We start from the raw sequence: 22268 nt of genomic DNA, 5'->3' as shown, positions 1-22268 counted from the left end.
AAATAAACCCAAGAATTTCAATGGCTTAAGACAATAAAAGTTTTGTTCTCATTTATGAAAGAGAGCTGGGTTGTGACCAGGACAATGGGATGCCCTCCTGCATGAAGTCATTCCAAAATCTAGGATGTCAAAATGATGTCCCCTTCAACATGTGGTTTCCAAGGTTGCCCCTGGGGGTCCTGTCTGTTCCAGCCAGTCAGAAGACGAGAAGAGCATGGATAAGCTCTGGTAGGAGGTTTGTGAGTCCCATAAAATTTCTTCTCACATTTCACTTTCTGGAACTCAGGCACATGACTCCATCTAGACGCAAGTGGGGTGAGGTGGGGCGTAGTTCCTGGTTAGGCAGTCGTAGTGCTATGCTATGTGAAGGGAGACAACCAAATTTTTAGTGGCGAGTTAGCTAGTCTCCCACAATTTAAACAGAAAAGACATAAACAATGTGAACTTTCAACTCTCTCCTCTACCCTCCAAGCCTTTTCTCGAATTGTTTGTTTGGACTCACTGAAATGGGGAGTTGTCAGGATGCTGTCCTGGGACTGTCCTTGATCTTCCTCACCTGATTCAATTTGGGAAGGAAGCAAAGAAAGCACAGGCAGGGCATCCACATAACTGCTTCCTTCCTCGTTTTGGTAAAAATACTTTGCAGGTTTAGCCATTACTAGTAACTACTGGCTTTTTGGATTCTTTTTTTAACAAAGAAATTGAAAAGTTGAACCACTCTGCTCTTTTCTTTCCTTAGTGAGAGAAGGCAGAGAAAGGATAGGATGGAAGGAAATAGTAACCTGAACAACTATGTATGTGCATTGGGACACTTTCCCATTAATTACTCTTCACTTGAATAACAGTACATGGGAGGTGGGCAGTTTGCTCCAGTGAATGACCCACCGTAGGATAAGTATTGCCTGATACAGAGACAGGGGTTGGAACAGCCCCTCTGGAAGCCACTAAAACCAATTCTATGAAGAAGCCATCTTTGTTAAAAAACAAATTCAATCAAGCCTAGAACTCTCCAGCAGCAGATTCAGTACCAACCACACGCTTCTCAAATTTATTCTGTCCCAAAAACCCCAGGCACTCTCAGTCTAGAGTGAACCCGAGCCAATGAATTTTCTTGTGTGCAGAATGTGGACTTCTGTGATTCCGGATGACGAGTGTCTTATACTCCCAGCTGACTATCTACTCAGACCAAGTGACCTTAATCAAATCAATCCACAGAGATGCAGTTCTGGTTTTCCCAAAAGGGAGAGAGTTGCTCACCATTCAAAATAAGTCTTTCCCTACTGTAAGTTTTTTTTTATTCAGACCTGACTCACGGTACATTTAAAACACAACGCAGTTCACACTCAACTTGTCAAGGATATATAGCCACTGTGTCAAGTGAGGCACCCTGTAGTAATGTAAGGCCCTCAGCAACTCCCTGGGCTCCAGGGCTCTAGGCAGCCCAGCTGTCACTGCCACAAACAGGTGGTGTAAAACAATAGCTCCCCCAAGCCAACTCAATTTCCAAACCCTCTAGCAGCCAAAGTTTCCAGCCAGAGTGCCGGCGAGCAGCACAAGTCGCCAGCCTGCTACCAATCCTCATCAGTGCCCACAACCCATGGAATCCTGGCCGTGTCTCCTGCTCCTTGCTCTCTGCTCAGGTAAGCATCGGGGTGGGGGGCTCTCCTCCGAGGCTGAAGCACTAGAAGCCCCCAAACCAGTCTTGCTTCTTTGATGGGAACACAGAATGGCAGGCTTCCACAGCCCGAAACTGCTCTATCACTTTCTCATGGATGTTAGCTTGATTGGGTTTGTGGATAAAGTTTAGTTTGTGTTATCAAATGAAAATAGGAGCTGTCTGGTCAAAGGCAACAAAATGGACGTGAGGGTCTCTCCCTCCCTCAGTGCCTGGCATCCGATTCACCCACACGCTTAGATTCAGCACGATTTCTGTCATCCTGGAACTGCTTTCATATTTGAACAACTATAGAGTTGTTGACAACTACAGAGCTGTTAGAGTGATGACTTATACTCACAAGCAGTATGTTTAACAAGTCCTTTTATTGCTCCTGGAGAATTCTGATAATGAAGAGGATTGATTGACAGGTCCATGTGCCGGAGAGAGAAAAATATTCGTAGTTGTAAATAAATTCTCTCCATAGAGATGAAATATTTTGTAACTTTTTAAACTTCTGAACATAAAAAAAGAGTTCATGTGAATGCATTTTTGCCTATTTTTTTTAAAAGGACATTACTATACATAGGTTTGGGTTTGAATTGAAACTATAAAATCTTACACAGTCCTTGACCTGCACTCAACTCTGGAATGTGTCACAACACAGCAGCTGAAACGCTATCCTGAATCCCAAACTTCCGGTAGAGGAAAACAGACATTTGCTGATTGCTTCATGTAAAAGTTTACTGGTGATATCATCTCAACAGAGAAATAAGGTGGCTGACATTCTGTGATTTTTCTTCTCTAATATTGCTCTGACAAACACAGGTCTTCTGGGCAAAAAAGGTAAAGAGCTTTATTATTAATGCTTTCCAATAGCAGAGTTGAAGGAAAGAACCTAAACTCTAATAAATTCAGATAAATTATATTCTGTAGGATTGGGACCTAATCCCACCAAATCCCACAGAATATAATTTAGTGATGGTGATGGTGGTGCTCTGTGTGTGTGTGATGGTGTGATGGTGTGTGTGTGTGTGTGTGTGTGTGTGTGTGTGTGTTGGCAAACACTATATTCAATGAAAATTCCTGTGATATGCTTACATATGAAAATCCTTAAGAGATCTCTTAGGACACCAAAGATCTCCAAAAATGCATGTTTAGCTATTTTGAAAAGTATGTGATACATATTTAGATCACACCTAGAGTTTGCTGGTATCAATTCACATGGATAATTCACAGAAAATTAGAGCTAGATGAGGCAGTCCAACATCTTCAAATTTTTATTATAGGAAAAGAAAGACATGAACTGACCTGCCCAAAGTCACTTAATTTATAAATCTTGGAATGTGATCAGCTAGAGACTCCATTTGTTACGTGCACAGTCAGGAAAGAGCCTGAAGTTGCCAAAGGTAGCAAGATAACACAGCACCAAGCTGAAATAAGAATTACCCAAGGTGACTAATATAGCACAGAATTCCTTTTGCCCAACCCAGCAGGCATAAAAATACAAATTTGACCAGTATGGTATATAAAAAAATAATAATAATAAAAAACCACTTTGAAACTGTGGCTGAGTTCCCCTACTTAGAATCAGTCCTTTGTAGGCAAAATTCTCATTCATATCAGGGACACTTTTTCCTGTGTTAGCTTAACACATGATGATCTCTCTTCTATTTACATAGCATTTTTCATTACAGTCTTCTCTCTCCCGTCTCAGGAATCCCAAGTACTTCATTGCCGTTTCTTTTAAGGCATGTTACTTTCCAACCTGTTCACCGTTATTTGTGTAAATGACAAATGTCAATCTCCATGAGGGTAGGAGGACAGGATTTGTGTCAGATTCACCTTTGAAGATCTCAAAGCTCTTAAAACAATGCTTTGCATACAGTAACTGCACAAAAAATATTTGATGAATGAATCAATGTTACCACCATCTGAATAAGGATTGCCAAGATGATCCTGCTGAAAAGGGAGACTTTGACATTATTTATTTGTTTGTCTGTATCGTTATAAATTTATACCCTGCCTTTTTGAGAACGTATTACTGTGATTCATTGAAGAACTGGCCCAATTCTCCAGACCATGTTGGAGTTGGGAAGAGAATCACAGAATTCTGACCTCAAGTCCTGTATGTTTTCTATCACTCTATCCTCTTTTGATGAGGATAAAAGGAAAGAACACTAGGAAACCCAATGTAAGAAATGGAGACCTCCTCGGAAATTCCTGAGACATTCATTACGGAAGGAGCAAGGCCCCTTGTTACTGGCAAGGGTGGAAGAGGAGGAAGTGAGGTCGCTGGATGCCATCCGTTCCTGTCTCCAGTCCTCTCGTCTCCCCAGTGCAGCATTGCATTGGCCTGCATAGTTTTCCTATTACACAATGCTGACCATCTGCTCTATCTGTTGCTTTCTAGTATGTTCTTCCTGTCAAACTGGAATAAACAATTCCTTTGAAAATAAGCAGCCAAGGAAATGCCAAAGCAATCGCTTCAAGCCCAGTGGCCAAATCACTCAGTGACCGGTGCCAGTCCCCTTCCCCTGTGGGCTGGGTGGGATCTGGGACAGACAGGTGTGGAGGACAGAGGATTGCCAGTCCCAATGGCTCAAGGTGACCGCAAATACCAGGCATTTGGACAACGGCCTCCCATGAAAGCTCCTTGAATGCAGGTGGTTTCAGGGAGATGTCATGTGAAAGCTCTGCATGGACCCTTTTGGTTTCAGAAAACATGGCAAACTAGAAATGAACAGGCAGGCTAGTGCGGGGTTCCCTACACAGTGTCCAGGGAGATCATAATGAAGAGATTTCAGCTACACTGAAAGTTTCAAAAATCCAAATGAAAATGACCCTTTAGGGTGAAGGTAAAGAAGCCCTGGTGTCCGACTGGCCTCACTTACAACCAATCCCGCCTCTAACTAGCTGGGAACCACAAATACATTGCTCCACTCTTCGAACCTCAGTGTTTTCTGGGGTAAAGATTTACCTTTAGGTAAATCTAAGGACTGTTAGAAGGATTCTATAAGATAATACAAATACAAGGCCTTTAATAAAACTTTACTGACTAATTAATGCACACCTTTGGGGGAATGCAAAGGTTTCAACTCATTGCACAACAATGGTTGTTTTGAGCTCATCCAAAGTTCTGGATGAGAAATAATGGCCGAGGATGTGGGCTCTGGGTTTGAATCCTGGCTCCAACACTTATGAAATCTGGGCAAGTCACTTAACCTCTCTGTGCCTCAATTTCCTCATCTGTAAAATAAGGACAATAACAGTACATACCACACCCAGTTGTGAGGGTTGAAAGAGTTAGTATACCAGGGGTGCCAAAAAAATGTATACATGCGACTTGTACTCATCTTTTGTTATTGGTATATATTATTACAAATTTAATACAGTTTTTTCCTTTTTAATAATGTGTATACATTTTTTGGCACCCTCTGTATATAAAGCATGCAGAAGAGTGGCACATAACAAGTTGGATATGTCAGTTATTATTTTGATTAATAAAAATAGAAAAAGTAATTACTTTTTACTGAATAATTATTTGTTGACAAACTCTACAAACTTAGAATCAAAGGAGAAAAGTAATAAAGAAAAATAATAACCTGGCTTAGAAGCAATAGGTTAACACTACTGGGAAAAAATGAAAGCATCTCACTCATTCAATTTTTAAAGTTTTCTTGGCTCAGGGAGAAGGTATGGGGCTTTCAGCAATAACCTGAGGAAAAAGGAGCTCTGGTTACATGAATCAGAACAAATGGAGCATGTGCCTGCTTCCTCTCCCAACCCTGACCAGGCAATCCCCAATCCACATAAGGCTTGAGTTACAAAGATCCTTCATAAAGCACTTGGAATCTGGAACACTTTTTCTCATAGGAAATGTAGTACATGCAGTTGTGCAGTTTCAAGGAGAGCCCACAACACACTCATAATATTAAGCTAGTGCAGGAGCACAGTGCAGAATGGCCAGAATGACAGGGCTCTCTTCCGAACTCTGCCCTAGCTGCATGACCTTGGACAAGTCACCTTGTCAGAATCTCAGGTAAGAATACCTGCCTGCCTGTCTCACCGGCCTCTGGTGAGGACCACATAACTGGACATGTAAAAGGGCTGTGAGCTCCAAGAGTATTAGATGACATAGCTCTTCATCCTGAAGGAAGATGTAATAAAGATTCCTTGGAATAACTCATGCTCTAAAAAGGAGCCCCAAACCCAAGTCAGCAAAACACATGGTCTTCACTGTGTCTTAACAACTTAACTGAAACATGTACCCACCAGCAGTGATATTTTTTAAGCTATGTAAAATACACGACATAAAATTTACCATGGGAAAAGACATAACATTACCATTTTAAAGTGAAAAACTTAAGAGGCATTAAGCACATTCACAATGTTTTGCAACCCCCACCACTTTCTAGTTCCAGAACTTTTTCATCACCCCAAAAAGAAACCCTGTACCCATTAGCAGTCAGCCCCCTTGTCCTTTCCCCTCAGTCCCTTGTAACCACGAATCTGCTCTGTGGATTTACATATTCTGGGTGTTTCATACAAATAGATTCATACAATATGTGCCCTTTTGCATCTGATTTCTTTCACTTAGCATAATGTTTTCAAAGTTCCCCATGTTGTAGCATGGGCCAATGCTTCATTCCTTTTTATGGCTGAATAATATTCTACTGCATGGTTATACCACAATTTATTCATCTACTTATCTGTTGATGGACACTTGGGTTGTTTCTATCTTTTAGCTATTATATGTAGTACTGCTATGAACATTCAGGTGCAAGTCTTTGTGTGAACAATTCTTTTGGGATATATCCAGGAGTGGAATTGGTAGGTCACATGGTAACGCTGTGTATAACTGTTATGAGAAAGCACAAAACTGTTTGGCTGTACCATTTTACATTCTCATCAGCAGTATGTAAGGGTTCCGGTTTCTCCACAGCTTCACCAATGTTTGTCATTTTCAATTTTGCTAACTATGGCCATCCTCATGGGTATAAACCAGCATCAATTTTTGGCCATTACACCATGACCCGACTCTGAAATACTAAGACGAGCTTTTGTGTGGACCTGTCTTCTCATGTGTACATGTTCCTAGCAAACTTGATTCAGCCGGAGGCTGTATTAGGGAATGTCATCTGTCCAAAGTACAAGTGTCATGAAATCTGGCGCTCTCCACCGAGAAAGGACCACACCAGCAGCTGTACTTGGAAAGGAACTTAAGGCCATAATAGCTGCCTTTGGGAGCCCTTCAAAAAGGGGTCCTGATTGCCTTCCATTAGCTGGTCGCACCTCAGTTCCTTGTGGTACTGTATGTGGAGGTAAGGAGCGGCATCTAACAGCATGTGTGTCATTTGTTCCCTCAGCTGGCCTCGTCCTGGGCTCTGAACATGAGACCCGTCTGGTGAAAAAGCTATTTAAAGACTACAACAGGGTTGTGCGGCCAGTAGAAGATCATCGCCAGGCCGTGCAGGTCACCGTGGGCTTGCAACTGATCCAGCTCATCAGCGTGGTGAGATCAGGGTGCTCCAGGCTCCCCATAGCACCCACACCCCTCTCCGGGGAGCAGCCTTCCCTCAGCTACCTTCTCTGCCCCCTAAACATGGAGTCTTGTCTTTTTTCAGGATGAAGTAAATCAGATCGTGACAACCAATGTTCGACTGAAACAGGTAATTCAACTAGATAATTGCATTTATGTTGTTTTCATTAACCCTGAAATTGAACCTTGGCCCAGAGGAAATCAATTTGGTTAACAGGGATATATACCAAAATGTTGAAAGCAAATATTGTGGGGTAGTGGGGTTATGGATCATATTTGTTGGTGTGTGTTTGTTTTTCACTTCATGCTTTTTCTGTGTTAGTTTGCTAGGGCTGCCATAACAAAGCCACAAACTGGGTGGCTCAAACAACAGAAATGTATTGCCTCAACAGTTGCTGAGGCCAAAAGTCCAAAATCCAAGTGTCGGCAGAATAGGTTCCCTCTGAGGGCTGTGAGGGAGAGTCTGCTCCAGGCCTTTCTCCTTTACTTATCGTTGGCCGTCTTCACATTCATGTGGCATTCTTCCTGAATGTGTATCTGTCTTTAAATGTCCCCTTCTTATAAGGACACCAGTCATATTGGAATAGGGCTTACCTTAATGACTCATTTTAACTTATTTACTTCTGTAAAGACCCTATCTCCAAATAAAGTCACATTCTGAGGTACTGGGGGTTAGGACCTCGACATATGAATTTGAGGGAGACCATAAGTCAATCCATAACATTATCCAAATTTGCTGCATTGAGCAAAGCTTACTTTTACAACGTAGGAAAAAATATAATTCTTATTTTAGATGTTGTTGCCTGTTTGAGGCAAATGTGCCTAATAGGGCCATTCTTCTTTCCTGAAGTGGGCAGTATGACGTGATAGATCTGCCACCACCCAGTGACTTGGGGTACCTTTGTTTTCCCAACTGTAAAATGGGGTCAATAATCACCCTTATGTCACAGGTTTGTTGTGAGGACTAAATGATGAATGTTGCTAAAATGCTTAGAACTGTGCCTGTATAAGTAAGTGCCGTGTAAGTGTTTGCCGATGTTGTTTACTAAAGTGAAAACTGAATTCTGAATCAAACCTTTCTCACTGGAGCACCGTTTCTGTCACTATTTGAAATACCACACCCATCAGAGCTCTTGATAACCCTAGACTGTTTTAAAAATGTGTTTAGCTTTTTAATTAGCTAAATGTCTTAATTTCTAGCAATGGGTGGATTACAACCTAAAATGGAATCCAGACGAATATGGCGGCGTGAAAAAAATTCACATTCCCTCTGAAAAAATCTGGCGCCCAGACCTTGTTCTCTATAACAAGTAAGCAAACAAGACAGGATGGGGAGGGGACATTCCTGGGACAGGTGGAGCCCAAGAGCCCTAACGGAAGGGCCACCCATCTCAGTATGCTTCTCACTATGGTTCACATTAAACAACACTTAAAAGCCAAGAGCTCAATCGACACGCTAGGGATGCCATATGGTGTCTCCTGTTATGAATAGAAACAATTATCAGAGCCAAATTGAATCAGGGCTGTGGGGTGGGGGACATTTAATCCCTGAGAGCTCCTGGAGGGTATATGGCAACTATCCAAGGAACCCAAACTTCCTATAATTGAGTTCCTTGGAATTAAATGTCCTTCCTACCAGTAGGTCTGAACCTCCCGGGGTTGTGATTTATCACATCCTCATGGCATCCCAAGACACCGCACCGCTGATGGCCTGGGAAGCCTAGGTAGCCCATCCATGGGCTCCGGGACAGACTGCATGTTGTGAAATTATAATGTGATTCAAGACACTGCTTTAATGACATGCTCATTATGATACGCCCTTCATCTGTCAGGGAACGTTCATTTCAAAGCACATTTTTTCCAGGCAACAGCATTTGACACTGGCCAAGAGGATCTGTGGCCTGACATCATGTAGCAGGCTGTACCTGCTCGCAGACTTACCTGGGGAGGCAAGGGCTAGTGAATGGAAATGATACCCCTTAAGGCTGATCCTCCCCTACTTTGATTTTCTACTACGTATTTTCCAATTATACCTGAGATTTAAGCCTGAGCCAAATTATCCAATTATTTGTGTAAACTTTTCAGATAACTATGTTGATAGAGCAGAATATCTTGTGTTGGTAAAGTTTCTCTTTCAGTAAGAATCTGAGGGAAGCGATTAAAATCCTCTCTGGTCCTTTTGACAAGCTTGTTCAGGAACATCCAGTGGGGAGAGAACCCAGTTTTACCTGCCTATAGGGAGAGATTTAGATGATCCTATGGCCCTCTGCTCTTTGGGAAGGTCCAAAATTGCATAGTTTTCTGCATAGAGGCCCACTTCCATCCCAAGGAAAAACCAACGGAGAGAAAATCTCTTGGTTTACAAAGTGAGACACCAATATATGCTAGACGTCCCTGAAAGCCCACCCAGGCAGACCACACCCGCCTGTTGGACACCTATGCCCTGCTCTTGGCCAAGGCCTGGGACACAGCCTGTTTGCAGGACAAGTAGACTACTGCCCACCGAATAAGGCCTGCAGAAGTGGCCTTTTGTTATTTGTAATATCTACCATGTTGGATTTTTTAAAACAAGATATTACTGCCAATATTTGTAAATTTGAAGACATCACATTAAAATCTGGATATGTAACCTCTCTAGAAAAATCCAGCATTCAAAAATATAGAAATTTTGGATTAAAAACATTCAGATTTCCAGCTTCCCAGGAAAAAAATCCAAATATCTGGCAACATTGCGCCTTTGCTCCGGTTGGGACACCACGTGCTGAGCTGAGTGAGCCTTCCTTAGACGAGAGAGAGGCTCTCTCTTTCCTGCAGCCGCATTCCTCACTCCTTCCTCGCCTGCCTGGCCCTGGAGGTATCTGAGTCTGTGATCCCTCCCCACTGAGTTCTAAATAGTCCCCTTCCTTAACCTGCTTGTCACAGGAATGAGCCACTGGACCAGGTTTTATTCAAAATTCCTGGGTTTTTCCCCAGTTAATTTTCGAAGTATATCAGGGAGGGGGTAGATGGAGATTAACATTACAAATACCTTTTAAGAACTGGAAAGAAAAAAATTGAGGTGCAGTGGTTCCGTGTTACCTGTTATTTCTTTAAAACTGTAGATTCCCAGGTTCTTCCCCAGGTAATTTGATTCAATGCTTAGATGATGCTCAGGAATCTACATTTTAATAAGCACCCTGGTGTTTCTTATCATCAGACAAATTTGGGAACTATTGACATAGATAAGAAGAAATACTGCCGCTCTGAAAGCTTCTATAATTAGCACCTGAATAATTAACAGCTGTCTCCTCTTTTATCCCATTGTAGTGCAGATGGTGACTTTGCAATTGTCAAGTTCACAAAAGTGCTCCTGGACTACACTGGTCACATCACGTGGACACCTCCAGCCATCTTTAAAAGCTACTGTGAGATCATCGTCACCCACTTTCCCTTTGACGAACAGAACTGTAGCATGAAGTTGGGCACATGGACCTACGATGGCTCTGTGGTGGCCATCAACCAGGTAAGTGGTGACCTCACCTGTTGAGGTTGGATTCAGGAAAAGTGTGATTCAGCTGTCCAGCTCTGCCTCTTCATAATCACAGGCTATCAGCACCAGTTAGAACTCTGGGGATCATCTAGTTTGATGGTTCTCAATTGATTGGGAAGGTTCTTGATGTGCTGCACATAAGAACCACTGGGAGCTTCCGTGAATTCCCTATTCCCAGGCTCAGTACCAAGAATTCAGATTTAGTCAGTATAGGGTGGGAGCTAAGGCACTAATATGTTTTGAAGCTCCCAGGCTGACTTGAATGTGTAACCAACATGGAGGCTCCCAAGAGCCCCAACCCCCTTATTTGAGGAAAGGAACCTAAGACCCCAAAATGGAAGTGGGTATGTAACAGTACTGGAATCGGTTGCCTTGTCACAGCTGATTCTGAAATACTGTCCCTTTTCAGGGTGACATGACTAGGTTTTCAAAGTGTCATTTCATCTTCTCAGGAAAGCGACCGGCCAGACCTGAGCAACTTCATGGAGAGTGGGGAATGGGTGATCAAGGAGTCCCGCGGCTGGAAGCACTGGGTGTTCTACGCCTGCTGTCCCTCCACCCCCTACCTGGACATCACCTACCACTTTGTCATGCAACGCCTGCCCCTCTACTTCATCGTCAATGTCATCATTCCCTGTCTGCTCTTCTCCTTCTTAACTGGCCTGGTGTTCTACCTGCCCACAGACTCAGGTGCGTGCAGTTGCAATGGCTGCTGCTGCTGATACTGACAGATCTCACGCTGCTGTTTTGGGATAAGCCACAAATAATTATGGGCTAATCAACAAACACAGGCAGACAGTCCCAAATCATCATTGCTGGGAGATGCATTTACTGAGTGGCCATGTGCAGTGGTGAAAGTCACTGTGGATGGAGCTCACAGCTGGAGGAGACTATGGGGCAGTCAGAGAACTGAATGTGACCTGAAGATGCACAAACATAGCTCAGTCTAGTTAACGTGACTCACCACCAACACCTATTTGTGTGCCCAGAAGTATGCTGGGCGAGGTGGGGCTCACAGATACTCCTCATGCCGCTTCCCCTATGCAGTCACTTGCTCTGTACTAACCTAGCTCCTGCCTCTTTTGCTCACTAATAGCCACTTGAAAATAGCTTTTGCCTGTCTGTGTTCCAGATGGCAGCACCTTTATAGACAAGACTATACTTCCCAAGTAGCAATTCTTTCTCACATATCAGCTCAAACAACTTACCTCCTACTGACTAATCACATCTGTGACATAATTTCACCAAACAACAATGTACAGAAAGGAAGAAAAGGGCATATATATATAAAATTTATGGCAGAAAATTAGGGAAGAAAAAAGATGGTACAGACAGTCCTCACACTTATGACAGGAAACAATTTCATCAAAATAATAAAAAGGGAAACTCACGAAAATCTAAATTCAACTTTCCAACAAGGAAAAAAAAGATTATGTATTTACTCATTCAACATATAGTATTTGTTGAACAACTGTTATGTAGCAAGTATACAGCAGAGAGTAAGGCAGAATTCATCCCCACAGGATGTTTTTTCTAGTGATTACACTTGTTTTTAAACAAATGATCACAAACTCAAATATTTGTTCAACTTTCTAATCAAAGGAAAGATTCTTTAAGCGAAGAGAGAAAACACTAGTCAGAGCAAGATGGAAACTAATCACAGTTCTATGAATGTTAAATGATTTATGCTTGTAAAGCATTTAGAATAGTGAGACTGCTTGATAAGTGTTAGGTATTATTATTATCACTACTATTAATCAAGAAATTTGATGTAACTTGATCAATACTTCATATTTATAATTCTGTCTTCTTTTTCACTTTTAAAGACTTTTCTCCCCACTTGGTAGAATTCTACGCACTAGGTAGAATTGATAATTTCTTGTTTGCATCTGCTCTGTATCCTGTATGTACTCCTAGCATATGGAAGCATCTGGACGCACAGGGAAAAGCTCCATACGAGAAAGTAGGGCAACACAAGGGTTGACACAAACATATGACACATATGACACAAACAGCCAGCCCAGCCCAAGGGAAGTCCCTTCCAAAGCTCTGTACTGCATCTGAGATGGTCAATCACCACAGAAAATATCCCATTCAGCCCCTGCCTTTCTTGTTTGCCATACTTGCCTCACCAAGACTCCCACAGGGAATTGTTCACCCTGAAATGACAGGGCCTGGAGAAAAGAGGTGGGGCAGGCGGTGCTCGGGTACCTTAATATGAAAAAAAACACAAAAGAAAAAATAAATCAACCCCTTCGACGAAAGTGAGAAAGTAAGTGGCGTGAAATCATTGATGTCCTTTTCTCAGTTTGGGTCTTGCAGCTTGCTTCCATCATGAGAAAAATTATACGTGTATTTCTGGGCTGCCCATCCATCTGCTGAGCAACAAGTAGGTCAGGCTTCTGTTCAGTTCTGTGAGGTTTATAACATTCTTCTGCAGATGGAAAAATTGTCGCTGGGGATCTGACTTGCCACCTAGCTTGGTATAACCTGGCTCCCTGGGCTCCACCAGGAAATGGAATTCTGGGGCATGAGATGAAGTAGACATCCCTGCATGGCAGGCTCTAAGGGAAATGCCTGCCACTTGCCATTGTCAGCAGAGTTAAGGTGCAAAGATCTCACAGGAAATTCTGTCCCCGAAATTTCCTCAGAATGATGCTTTGAGAAATGCCTGTCACGTTCTTCTCACCCTTGGGTTTTGGTCGTGTCTTAGTTCTGCAAAGGCTGCCATAACAAAGTACACAGACTAGGTAGCTTGAAAAACAGAAATTTATCATCCCCAATTTCTAAAAGCTGGACGTCTTAGATCAAGGTATTGGCAGGGTTGGTTTTCCCTGAGGCCTCTCTCCTTGGCTTACAGATGACGGTCTTCTCCCTGTGTCCTCACATGGTCTTTCCTCTCTGTGTGCATCTGAGTCCTAAGCTTCTCCTCTTATAAGGACACCAGTCATATTGGATGAGACGTCAAAGACCTCATTTTAATTTAATTACCTCTTTCAAGGCCCTATCTCCAAATACAGTCACTGATGTGCTGGGCTTAGGACTTCAACGTACAAATTTGGGGGAAGTCACATTTCAGCCCATCACAGGTAGGTTGTACTTCTTCATGTTGTCCAGGAGAGAAGATGACTCTGAGCATCTCTGTCCTGTTGTCCTTAACTGTGTTCCTACTGGTCATCGTGGAGCTGATCCCTTCCACCTCGAGTGCTGTGCCCTTGATCGGGAAATACATGCTGTTCACCATGGTGTTTGTCATCGCATCTATCATCATCACTGTCATCGTCATCAACACGCACCACCGCTCCCCCAGCACCCACGTCATGCCAGAGTGGGTGCGGAAGGTGAGTGAGGGAGGCCCCTGCAAACTCTGCCCAGGGCAGCCATTCTCTTGAGGACCTCTATCGGTCCCCCTTCTGTGTGGCCAGTGGAATTCTGGCTAACTCTTGGGGGCGGTTAGAACTGCAAGTCCTGTCTGGGCTGTAGGGGGTTTGGGGTAGGACCTTCCTTAGGCCTCTTTCTAGGGATAAATAACTCATGTAGCCTCCTCAGAGAGAGAAGAAAAACAGGATTAACAAAGCACACTCCTAATTTAAGCTTAAAGAATCTCTTTGATTAGAGAGAATAAATAAGTCACTGTCTTTTTATTCAAATTCTTTGAAATCTTAAGAGTTCTGTTTGTATGTCTTCCGGTTTGTGAATAGGTTGCTTATTTTTTGCTGGTAGAATCATCTGCTGAGAATAAGGGCTGGAGGTGGAGGGCGGTTTGATGAGAGATTGTCCAAAAGCAAGTTTTAGTGAAGAACTTGGTCTCCAATATTTACATTATTGAAAGTTAAAATGTGTTATTTTAAATGCGTCAGTTTTTTGGTAAAACTTCACAGAGACACCAACAACCAAGGTCTTGTGTGCAAAACGCAAAAGATTTGTCATGAATTCACAGAGAAACTACTGCTTGTATTCTTTTTAGAGGAGAAACAGTCCCTGTTTCTATAAAAACTGTTAAGTGACTCCTGGCAATACCTATGCTGCATTTCTTCAGAAAGAAGAAATGGACGAAAACAGTCTAACTGTTCTGTGGGGCCGGAACTTTATATATTTTAGCCCAAGGGGCCCTTTCTTGAACCATATGACCATGAAAACACATGGCCTTGAAGAAGCTGGTACTTACAGGGGAAGTAGAAGCTTAAGCTTCATGGGTTTCTTGTGAGTTCGATAGCGGCGCACAGGCTCCCTCCAGTGGCGAACTCCTCACATGACAGAAGCATCCCTCAACCATAGTAATTTGATTGGCCACAGGGTATGTATGAAGGAATCTTTGGGAAAATCTAGTATAGTTCTTTTATTTTAAGGACAAAGAGGTTAAGGCCCAGAGAAGCTGAATGACCTGCCTAAGTCACACTGTTAATTCAAAGTCAGAGTTTGATGCTTGCCCTGCTGGCAATTCTTCTCATAAATGGGTTTTTTTTAATGTTAGGTTTTTATCGACACTATCCCAAATATCATGTTCTTCTCCACAATGAAAAGACCATCCAGAGAAAAACAAGACAAAAAGATTTTTACGGAAGACATCGATATTTCTGACATTTCTGGGAAGCCGGGGCCTCCACCCACAGGCTTCCACTCTCCCTTGATCAAACACCCTGAGGTGAAAAGTGCAATCGAGGGCGTCAAATACATCGCAGAGACCATGAAGTCAGACCAGGAGTCCAACAACGTAAGCTTTGTGCCTTGAAAACCACACCTTCAGGTTTAAATGATCAAATGCTTGCATGCAAAAGGAAGGATTTGGCTTGATGGGTAGGTTAGCAATAAGAGGGAGCTACTGACCTAAGACGTGTCTTGGTGACCGCCTCGAGGCCACCTGAGTAAGACATCACATTGTGAATAATCTATTCAGAAAATAAAGAGCATGATGCCAGCCAAGGGACATTGAGGTCTTTGAGATGCCGAATGCGCCGTAGACAGTGCACAGCATGAGCACTGTTGTCGAATGACCACCTTAAGGAAATCCTAATGCTTTGCTCTCTCCCAGGCGGCCGAGGAATGGAAGTATGTTGCAATGGTGATGGACCACATTCTCCTCGGCGTCTTCATGCTCGTCTGCGTCATCGGAACCCTGGCTGTGTTTGCAGGTCGGCTCATTGAATTAAGTCAGCAAGGATGAGCAGAAAGTGGAGCTGACCATAGGTCTGCCCCCATCCCAGGCAGAGCAGAGAGAGGTGGGAAGACAGGAAGATTTGTCTACATGGATACAAGCTCGCATAACAAACGTTGCATTTTCTGTATTTATGATTAACGGGAATAATTTGCATTTACATAACGTTATGGCCTCAAAGTGTTTTCACAATGCTTCTCCCATGATCCTGCTCTGTCTGCCTGGCGCCTGGAGAGTGGGCCCTTTTCAGTAAATGAAATGGGATCGCTACAAGAAGTGTTCATTTCCAATGGCATCTGGAAGAGTTTTGCCGAGAATAACTGAGGTTTTCTGTTGGTTTGTTTATTTTTATTTTTAAAGGAAAGAATGTATCCTTTGCTTAAAAGCCAGTTTTGTACCTACTAAGAAAGCTCCACATACCAGTACCCAAAAGTTAAAGCATTTGATTCAGAGTGCAAAGAAGCAGTAGAAAGGCAACAGGTAAGTTCCAGAATGGCCACCAAACTGCACCCTGCATCAAATACCCATGCTTGAAAGTCGGCTTCTGGAACTGGAGGTGAGGAAAGAGTTTCCCGTTTTAACACAGCACCTGAGTTTGCTGCTCAGGGTTTGAGGGAAAGCAGGTCCTAACCTAGATTGAGTGGAAGGGCCAGGCACTGTGAAATGAAAAATTACGTGTGTGGGAATCATCTCATACACATAATTTTTCATTTCATCCTTATAACTCTTGTAATGTCCCTATTTTACAAAGAATAAAACTGAACTTGAGGGAGGTTAAGTTCCTTGCCCAAATTAGCAAGTAGAAGAACTGAGATTTGAACCCAGATCAAATCTGAGTTCAAAGTAGCTTTGAACAGGTTGGGTCTGTTCATTTGCTCACTTGCTCTCCTGACCATCCCTGGCTCCTTCTAGGCCATTCCATAACTCTGGTCAGTGTTTCTGAGAGCGTCATTCTTAGCGTCAACCATCTTTCTGCCTTTTCCCCCCTCTAGTTCTTATCCCAACAGGAGAGAAAATTATTTTTCTCCATTGCAGTCTTCCAGCCACAATGTAATTCACCCAGAAATAAAAACCAAGCAGCCCTGGGCTTGGATCTCCAGAACACGTTATTGCACTGCTGGGCAGCCTGCAGTCTCAATCACCCAGGTATAATCTCAAGCTACTTCTCCATGGGGGTTCCTATCGCACACGCATGGCAGGACCAAGTACTTTCATTTTAGAGTAAACTAAAGCAAGAACAGTTTGGTGGTTCATCAAAAAACTAAACACAGCTTTATCATACGATTCAGCAATTCCACTCCTAGGTGTATACCCACAAGAATTAAAAGTAAGAACTTGCACAGATACTTGTATGCCAGTGTTCACTGCAGCATTATTCACAATAACCAAAAGGTGGAGACAACCGCAGGGGCCATCAGTGAATAAGCAAAATGTGGTTTATACATACAGTGAAATATTATTCAGATTTAAGGAGGAATGAAATTCTGATATATGCTACACTACGGATCAACCTTGAAAACATGCTACGTCAAATAAGCCAGACACTAAAGGACAAATATAGTATGATTCAATTTATATGAGGTACCTAGAATAGGCAAATTAACTGAGACAGAAAGTAGAATAGTGGTTACCAGGGTTTAGGGGAAGGAGTGGGTTATTTCTTAATGGGTAGAGTTTCCGTTTGGTATGATGGAAAGGTTCTGGAAATGGATAGTGGTGACGGTTACACAACATTGTGAATGAACTTAATGCCACTAAGTTGTATACTTAAAAATGGCTAAGAAGGTAAATTTTATGTTATGTATGTTTTACCACAACTAAAAGAGTGAAAACAATGGCAAAATGATGTTTCATGCTATATATACTTTACTACAATTAGAAGGGGGAAAAAAGAGTTTGGTGCTTGTCTAATGCATCACACTCTCCCAGGACTTATTGATTCAGAGAGGGAACTTAAAAATCATTGCTATTCTCCTCATTTTAAGGATAAGGAAAGTAGAGCTCAAAGAAGTGATCTTCCTCAGGTCACAGAGCTAGTTAGTGATAAACCAGGTTTCCTAATATCTGCTTTTGTGCTATTTCCACTACATCAAATAACTCATCTCTTCCCCCAAAGCAAGGCCCTCTGACATGTCCCTTATTCCTCCCCTGGTACTGAAAGCTGGCAGAGTTGGCCTGAGTGGACACCACAGTGTCACAGTGTGTAGCTCCAGCAGCGAATCAATATCTATTCCATCAATCTGTCACTAAGTGAAAGATTGTCATCTTTGGAAGCTCTTGCCTTAGTCAAAGCCTGGTCCCAGAAGCTAACCTAAATGTCCATCGATGGATGAATGGATAAACAAAATATGGTCTACGTATACAATGGAATATCATTATTCAGCCTTAAAAAGGAATGAACTTCTACAACAAAGATGAAACTTGAAAACATGATGCTAAGTGAAATAAGTCAGAGTGCAAATGACAAATACTGTATGATTCCACTTACATGAGATTCTTAGAGTAGTCAAATTCATCGAGACAGAAAGTCAAATAGCGGTTATTAGGTGTTGGGGGAAGGGGTGAGTTATTGCTTAACGAGTAGAGAGGTTTTGATTGGCATGATGGAAAAGTTCTGGAAATAGAGAATGGTGATGGTAACACAACCTTGTAAATGTACTTAATGCCTCTGAATTGTACACTGAAAGACAGTTAAGGTGATAAATTTTGTGTTATGTATATTTTACCACAATAAAAAGTGTTGTTATTTTTAAAATCACAAACTGCTCCTTTTTTATCCTTGAGAATGGTCCTTGGGTGAGGATTGGGTGAAAATTGGGCACTGATAGAGAAAATAGTTTCCTCTTGGAGGAATATTCCTATCCCATCCTTAAAGGATGTGGCTCCCTCCTAGAACCAAGCCCCAACATATTTTCTCCCAGAAAGTCAGCTTGGAAGAGTAGAGCAGGGAAATTGTCCCACCTCGAATTGAAACAACTTTGGGGTAAGTGGCTCACCCACCACGCAGGGGACCTACAGGGAGGGGAGAACAGTGAACAGAATGAGGGCTCCCCTGTCTCTTCCCAGCCCTTGGGGCACCTCTTCCTCCAAAATTTCTTCCCTTTCTATCAGTTAGTGAAGGCTCTGCTATGGTGCATTGTAAGAGTCTATTTTTCCCCCCAGAAAAATAAACCTCTTGAACAATATTTTCTGAACACCAACCTAACATAATGTTTTTAAGCCTGTGTTTACATTCTCCTTTCTATAGCCTTTTGCTATATACCACTTATCACTTTATAGTATTTTCTTGTGTACCTGTTTGATTTTAACTTCTAACTTAGAATCTTCCCAAAGGAAAAAAGTTACTTTTATGTTTATATTCACAAAAAATGTGTTGAATAAATTAAGAGGTAAGTGAATGTTTAAGCTACCTAAATTATCTTTAGAGTCCCCTCGTTCTTTAATTAATACCCTATGTTGATGTAATTGGTCAAAACAAATGCCTATGGCTTCAACCATGTTAGTATGAATTTCTTATACTTCTGTGTTTCTTCATATGACCACCATAGGCTTTACAACCTGAGAAAACGCATAATTCTAGGAAAAGCAGGGCTGTGAGCACTTCTCCCACATCCCTAAACACAGCTACTCCCACTACAACTGACCGGTGTCACTAAACTTTTATCCATCTTTAGGCCTTTGCCTCCAGGAAACCTCCCCCACCACTGGCTGCCCATGACCTGTGCTCTTTTTGATTTTCCTTCTCACATATAATGGGCCTGATGAGTTCTTGTGATGTCTGCCTCACTAATTACTATATGGATGCCAATCTTCTGTTTTCAACAAGACTGTCCCTACCTGAAGAAGAAAGTTGGGATCTCGCTACCCATACTTCCTGTGGAAGCTTGAGAAAGTTCCTTAACCTTTCTGAGTCTCCAAGTAAAAAATGTGGATAGTGACATCTTCTCCAGGACACCTGGGAACTGGCCGACACTCTGCAGGTTCTCCTTAAATAAAACCCCCCAGGGCAAAGATTATGCCCTAAACCACTTTATAACCTCCACTGAACCCAGGAGAAGGTTGAGTACCTATTATGTGTCCAGAAATATTTGTTGAATTGAATTTTTCTCCATATATTTTTTATTTACATACCACAAAATTCACCATTTGAAAGTGTACAATTCAGTGGTTTTTAGTATATTCATAGGGCCGTATAACCATCATCACTATATAATTCCAGAACATTCATCAACCCATCTCCATTATATTTCTTTAAAGCTTTATTTAGTTTTCAATGAATCAAAGTACATTTTGACTACATCTCACTAAACATAATTATGCTACTTTATAATCACTGATAGTATTTAGGATGTGTCAGACACTGCTTGGAGCACTTTATAAATAACAAATCCACCATGGTAAGTTGCAGCAGCAGCAGTATCCTCTATTACTGATGAAGAAACTGAGACATGGAAAGGATAGGAATCTTGCCCAAGACCACACTGCTAGAAGTGACAGAGCTGGGATTTGAACCCAAGACGCCGAGTCCATGTTCCTCACCACTCCTGCTACCTCTTGACCAGAGTGTTAACAACCAACCAACCAATAAACAAGCAAACACATAACCTTTAAGCGTTAAGAGCCCATTTTCTCCCTCCCTTATTTATCAGTCACCCTCGGCTGTGATTTTTTCTAAACACAAATGAATTGGCCACTGCTGTCCCTGGGCTGGGCTCTATGGGTGACACAAAAATCAAGAAGGACTTGTCTTCACCCTCCAAAAGTAAGTAGTGTGAAACAACAAACAGGTAGAAGGTGACGCACAAACCACAGGCATTGAGACATAGGAGAGTCTGGCCAGTGATGATGGCAAAAAGCTGGTACTTACTGTTACAAAAAGAATCACAAATAATGACATAGTTCTGGGAAGACCAAAGGGATTGTTTTCTCTCTTCAAGATGAAATTCAGATTTCTTAACATAGGTGGAGTTTGGTCATGAATTGGGCAAATGTTCTTTCACTTTAAGTTATTTTATTCTCAGTGAGCTAAAAATACATTGATCTCTGTTTACCTTAAACTGCTTCCCACATTTAAATTATCTATACACTGTCATTTATAGGGGGCTGCTTTTAGATAACACTACACACTTTATTGGATAGAAATGGTGTCTCTGAAAAATAGGGTGTGGATTTGATTTTGATAATTCAAGGTTCTTGTTTTTTGTTGTGTGTGTTTTTTTAATGTAAAGTACTGGGGAGCTCGCTATGAGGAAAAATCTGTAGAGAATCCTTTAAAACCTCATAAAGCAAGAAATCCTTTAAAACCACATAATTACTTGCAAATTTCCCCCCCTAAGTTCTGTATTTTTATTTAAGACACATCTGAATTTTACAGACTTCATAGTCTATTCTTTGCAGCTCTTTGTAAAATATTGCTCGTCCTAATTTTGAAGGCCTGGACTCAGTCAACATTTCTAGACTTTGACCTTCACGAAATCTCGGGCACTTAGAAGAGGCTGTCATCTCAGATTTGTTGCCCACATATGAGGGCCTGAGAACTTTCATTACTGGGAAACCCTGGGTTTATTTAGGGCTCTAAAGTAGGCTCCTGCTTGCTCTAGAGTATCTGTTTATAAAACAATTTAGATGTTACCTTGTTTTCCCCTACTAATCATGTAATTTAGGAGAAATTCCTTTTAGAAAATAATGCACCATCGATAATAATTTTATTGTGTTGTGATGTAGTATTTTTGGTTGGTGGGCTATTTTGGGTGAGGGTGATTAAAAGGCACAATATACGCATACTACCCTGTGATTTGGGAAGAAATAGGCAAATCTAAAGAAATACTATTTTGATTGAATAAACTAGGCAGCAGCTCCCTCTTGTGCTGGAAAATAAGTACTGCAATCACTGAATTAAAATGTGGTAAAAACGCCCCTTAAAAGAAAATTTTAAGTTAAATTTTCTTAGTTAAAGAAAATTGCTTTAACTAAGAGCCTTTCCCAAATGCTTTATGTCTATGAAAAGTATAGGGCTTAGTAACTCTTTGTTTTAACTGGCACATCCTCTGACATTAATATTTACTTAATTATTATTTAAACACTCATTGAGCACTTACTAGGTGCCAGTTACTAGGGATACTAGGGTGATTACACAGTTGCTGCCCCCCAATTGTTCACATAGTACGGTCCACCTAGATGCCACCTTTCTCATAATGCTTTCCTGTGCCCTGTCAACTGTGACCTCTGGCTCCTCTGAGCCGTCCCTTCCCTCCCTCCCCCAGACGGAGTCATCTCCTGCCTCTCTCCACCTTCTTCCCCTGACCAGTCAGTTATTTTCCTGTTTTATCACCCGACTGGATTGCAACCTCTTTGAAGACAGCAGCCACATCTGACCTACTCTTCATTT

General features: G+C 41.9%; 1 protein-coding gene across 1 annotated transcript; it reads left to right on the top strand.

The window, feature by feature from the left end:
- The first annotated feature begins 1540 nt into the window (after window positions 1-1540).
- Window positions 1541-18638, top strand: CHRNA1 (cholinergic receptor nicotinic alpha 1 subunit). Its single transcript, XM_081051429.1, has 9 exons — window positions 1541-1640; window positions 7024-7169; window positions 7282-7326; window positions 8397-8506; window positions 10503-10698; window positions 11178-11415; window positions 13843-14066; window positions 15200-15439; window positions 15758-18638. The coding sequence occupies exons 1-9, from the start codon at window positions 1598-1600 to the stop codon at window positions 15887-15889; spliced, it is 1374 nt and encodes a 457-aa protein (XP_080907555.1). The 5' UTR covers window positions 1541-1597; the 3' UTR covers window positions 15890-18638.
- Window positions 18639-22268: the final 3630 nt, after the last annotated feature.

This window comes from Rhinolophus hipposideros, assembly GCF_964194185.1.
Source record: "Rhinolophus hipposideros genome assembly, chromosome: 6".
In the NCBI taxonomy this organism is placed as follows: domain Eukaryota; kingdom Metazoa; phylum Chordata; class Mammalia; order Chiroptera; family Rhinolophidae; genus Rhinolophus; species Rhinolophus hipposideros.
This window is presented reverse-complemented; position numbering and strand designations above follow the sequence as displayed.

Bases quoted from the DNA above. Each gene is read 5' to 3' on its own strand.
- CHRNA1 (XM_081051429.1), top strand. From the start codon at position 1,598: ATGGAATCCTGGCCGTGTCTCCTGCTCCTTGCTCTCTGCTCAG. The intron at 8,507-10,502 runs GTAAGCAAACAA...ATCCCATTGTAG, and splicing joins GACCTTGTTCTCTATAACAA to TGCAGATGGTGACTTTGCAA. The intron at 10,699-11,177 runs GTAAGTGGTGAC...TCATCTTCTCAG, and splicing joins CTGTGGTGGCCATCAACCAG to GAAAGCGACCGGCCAGACCT.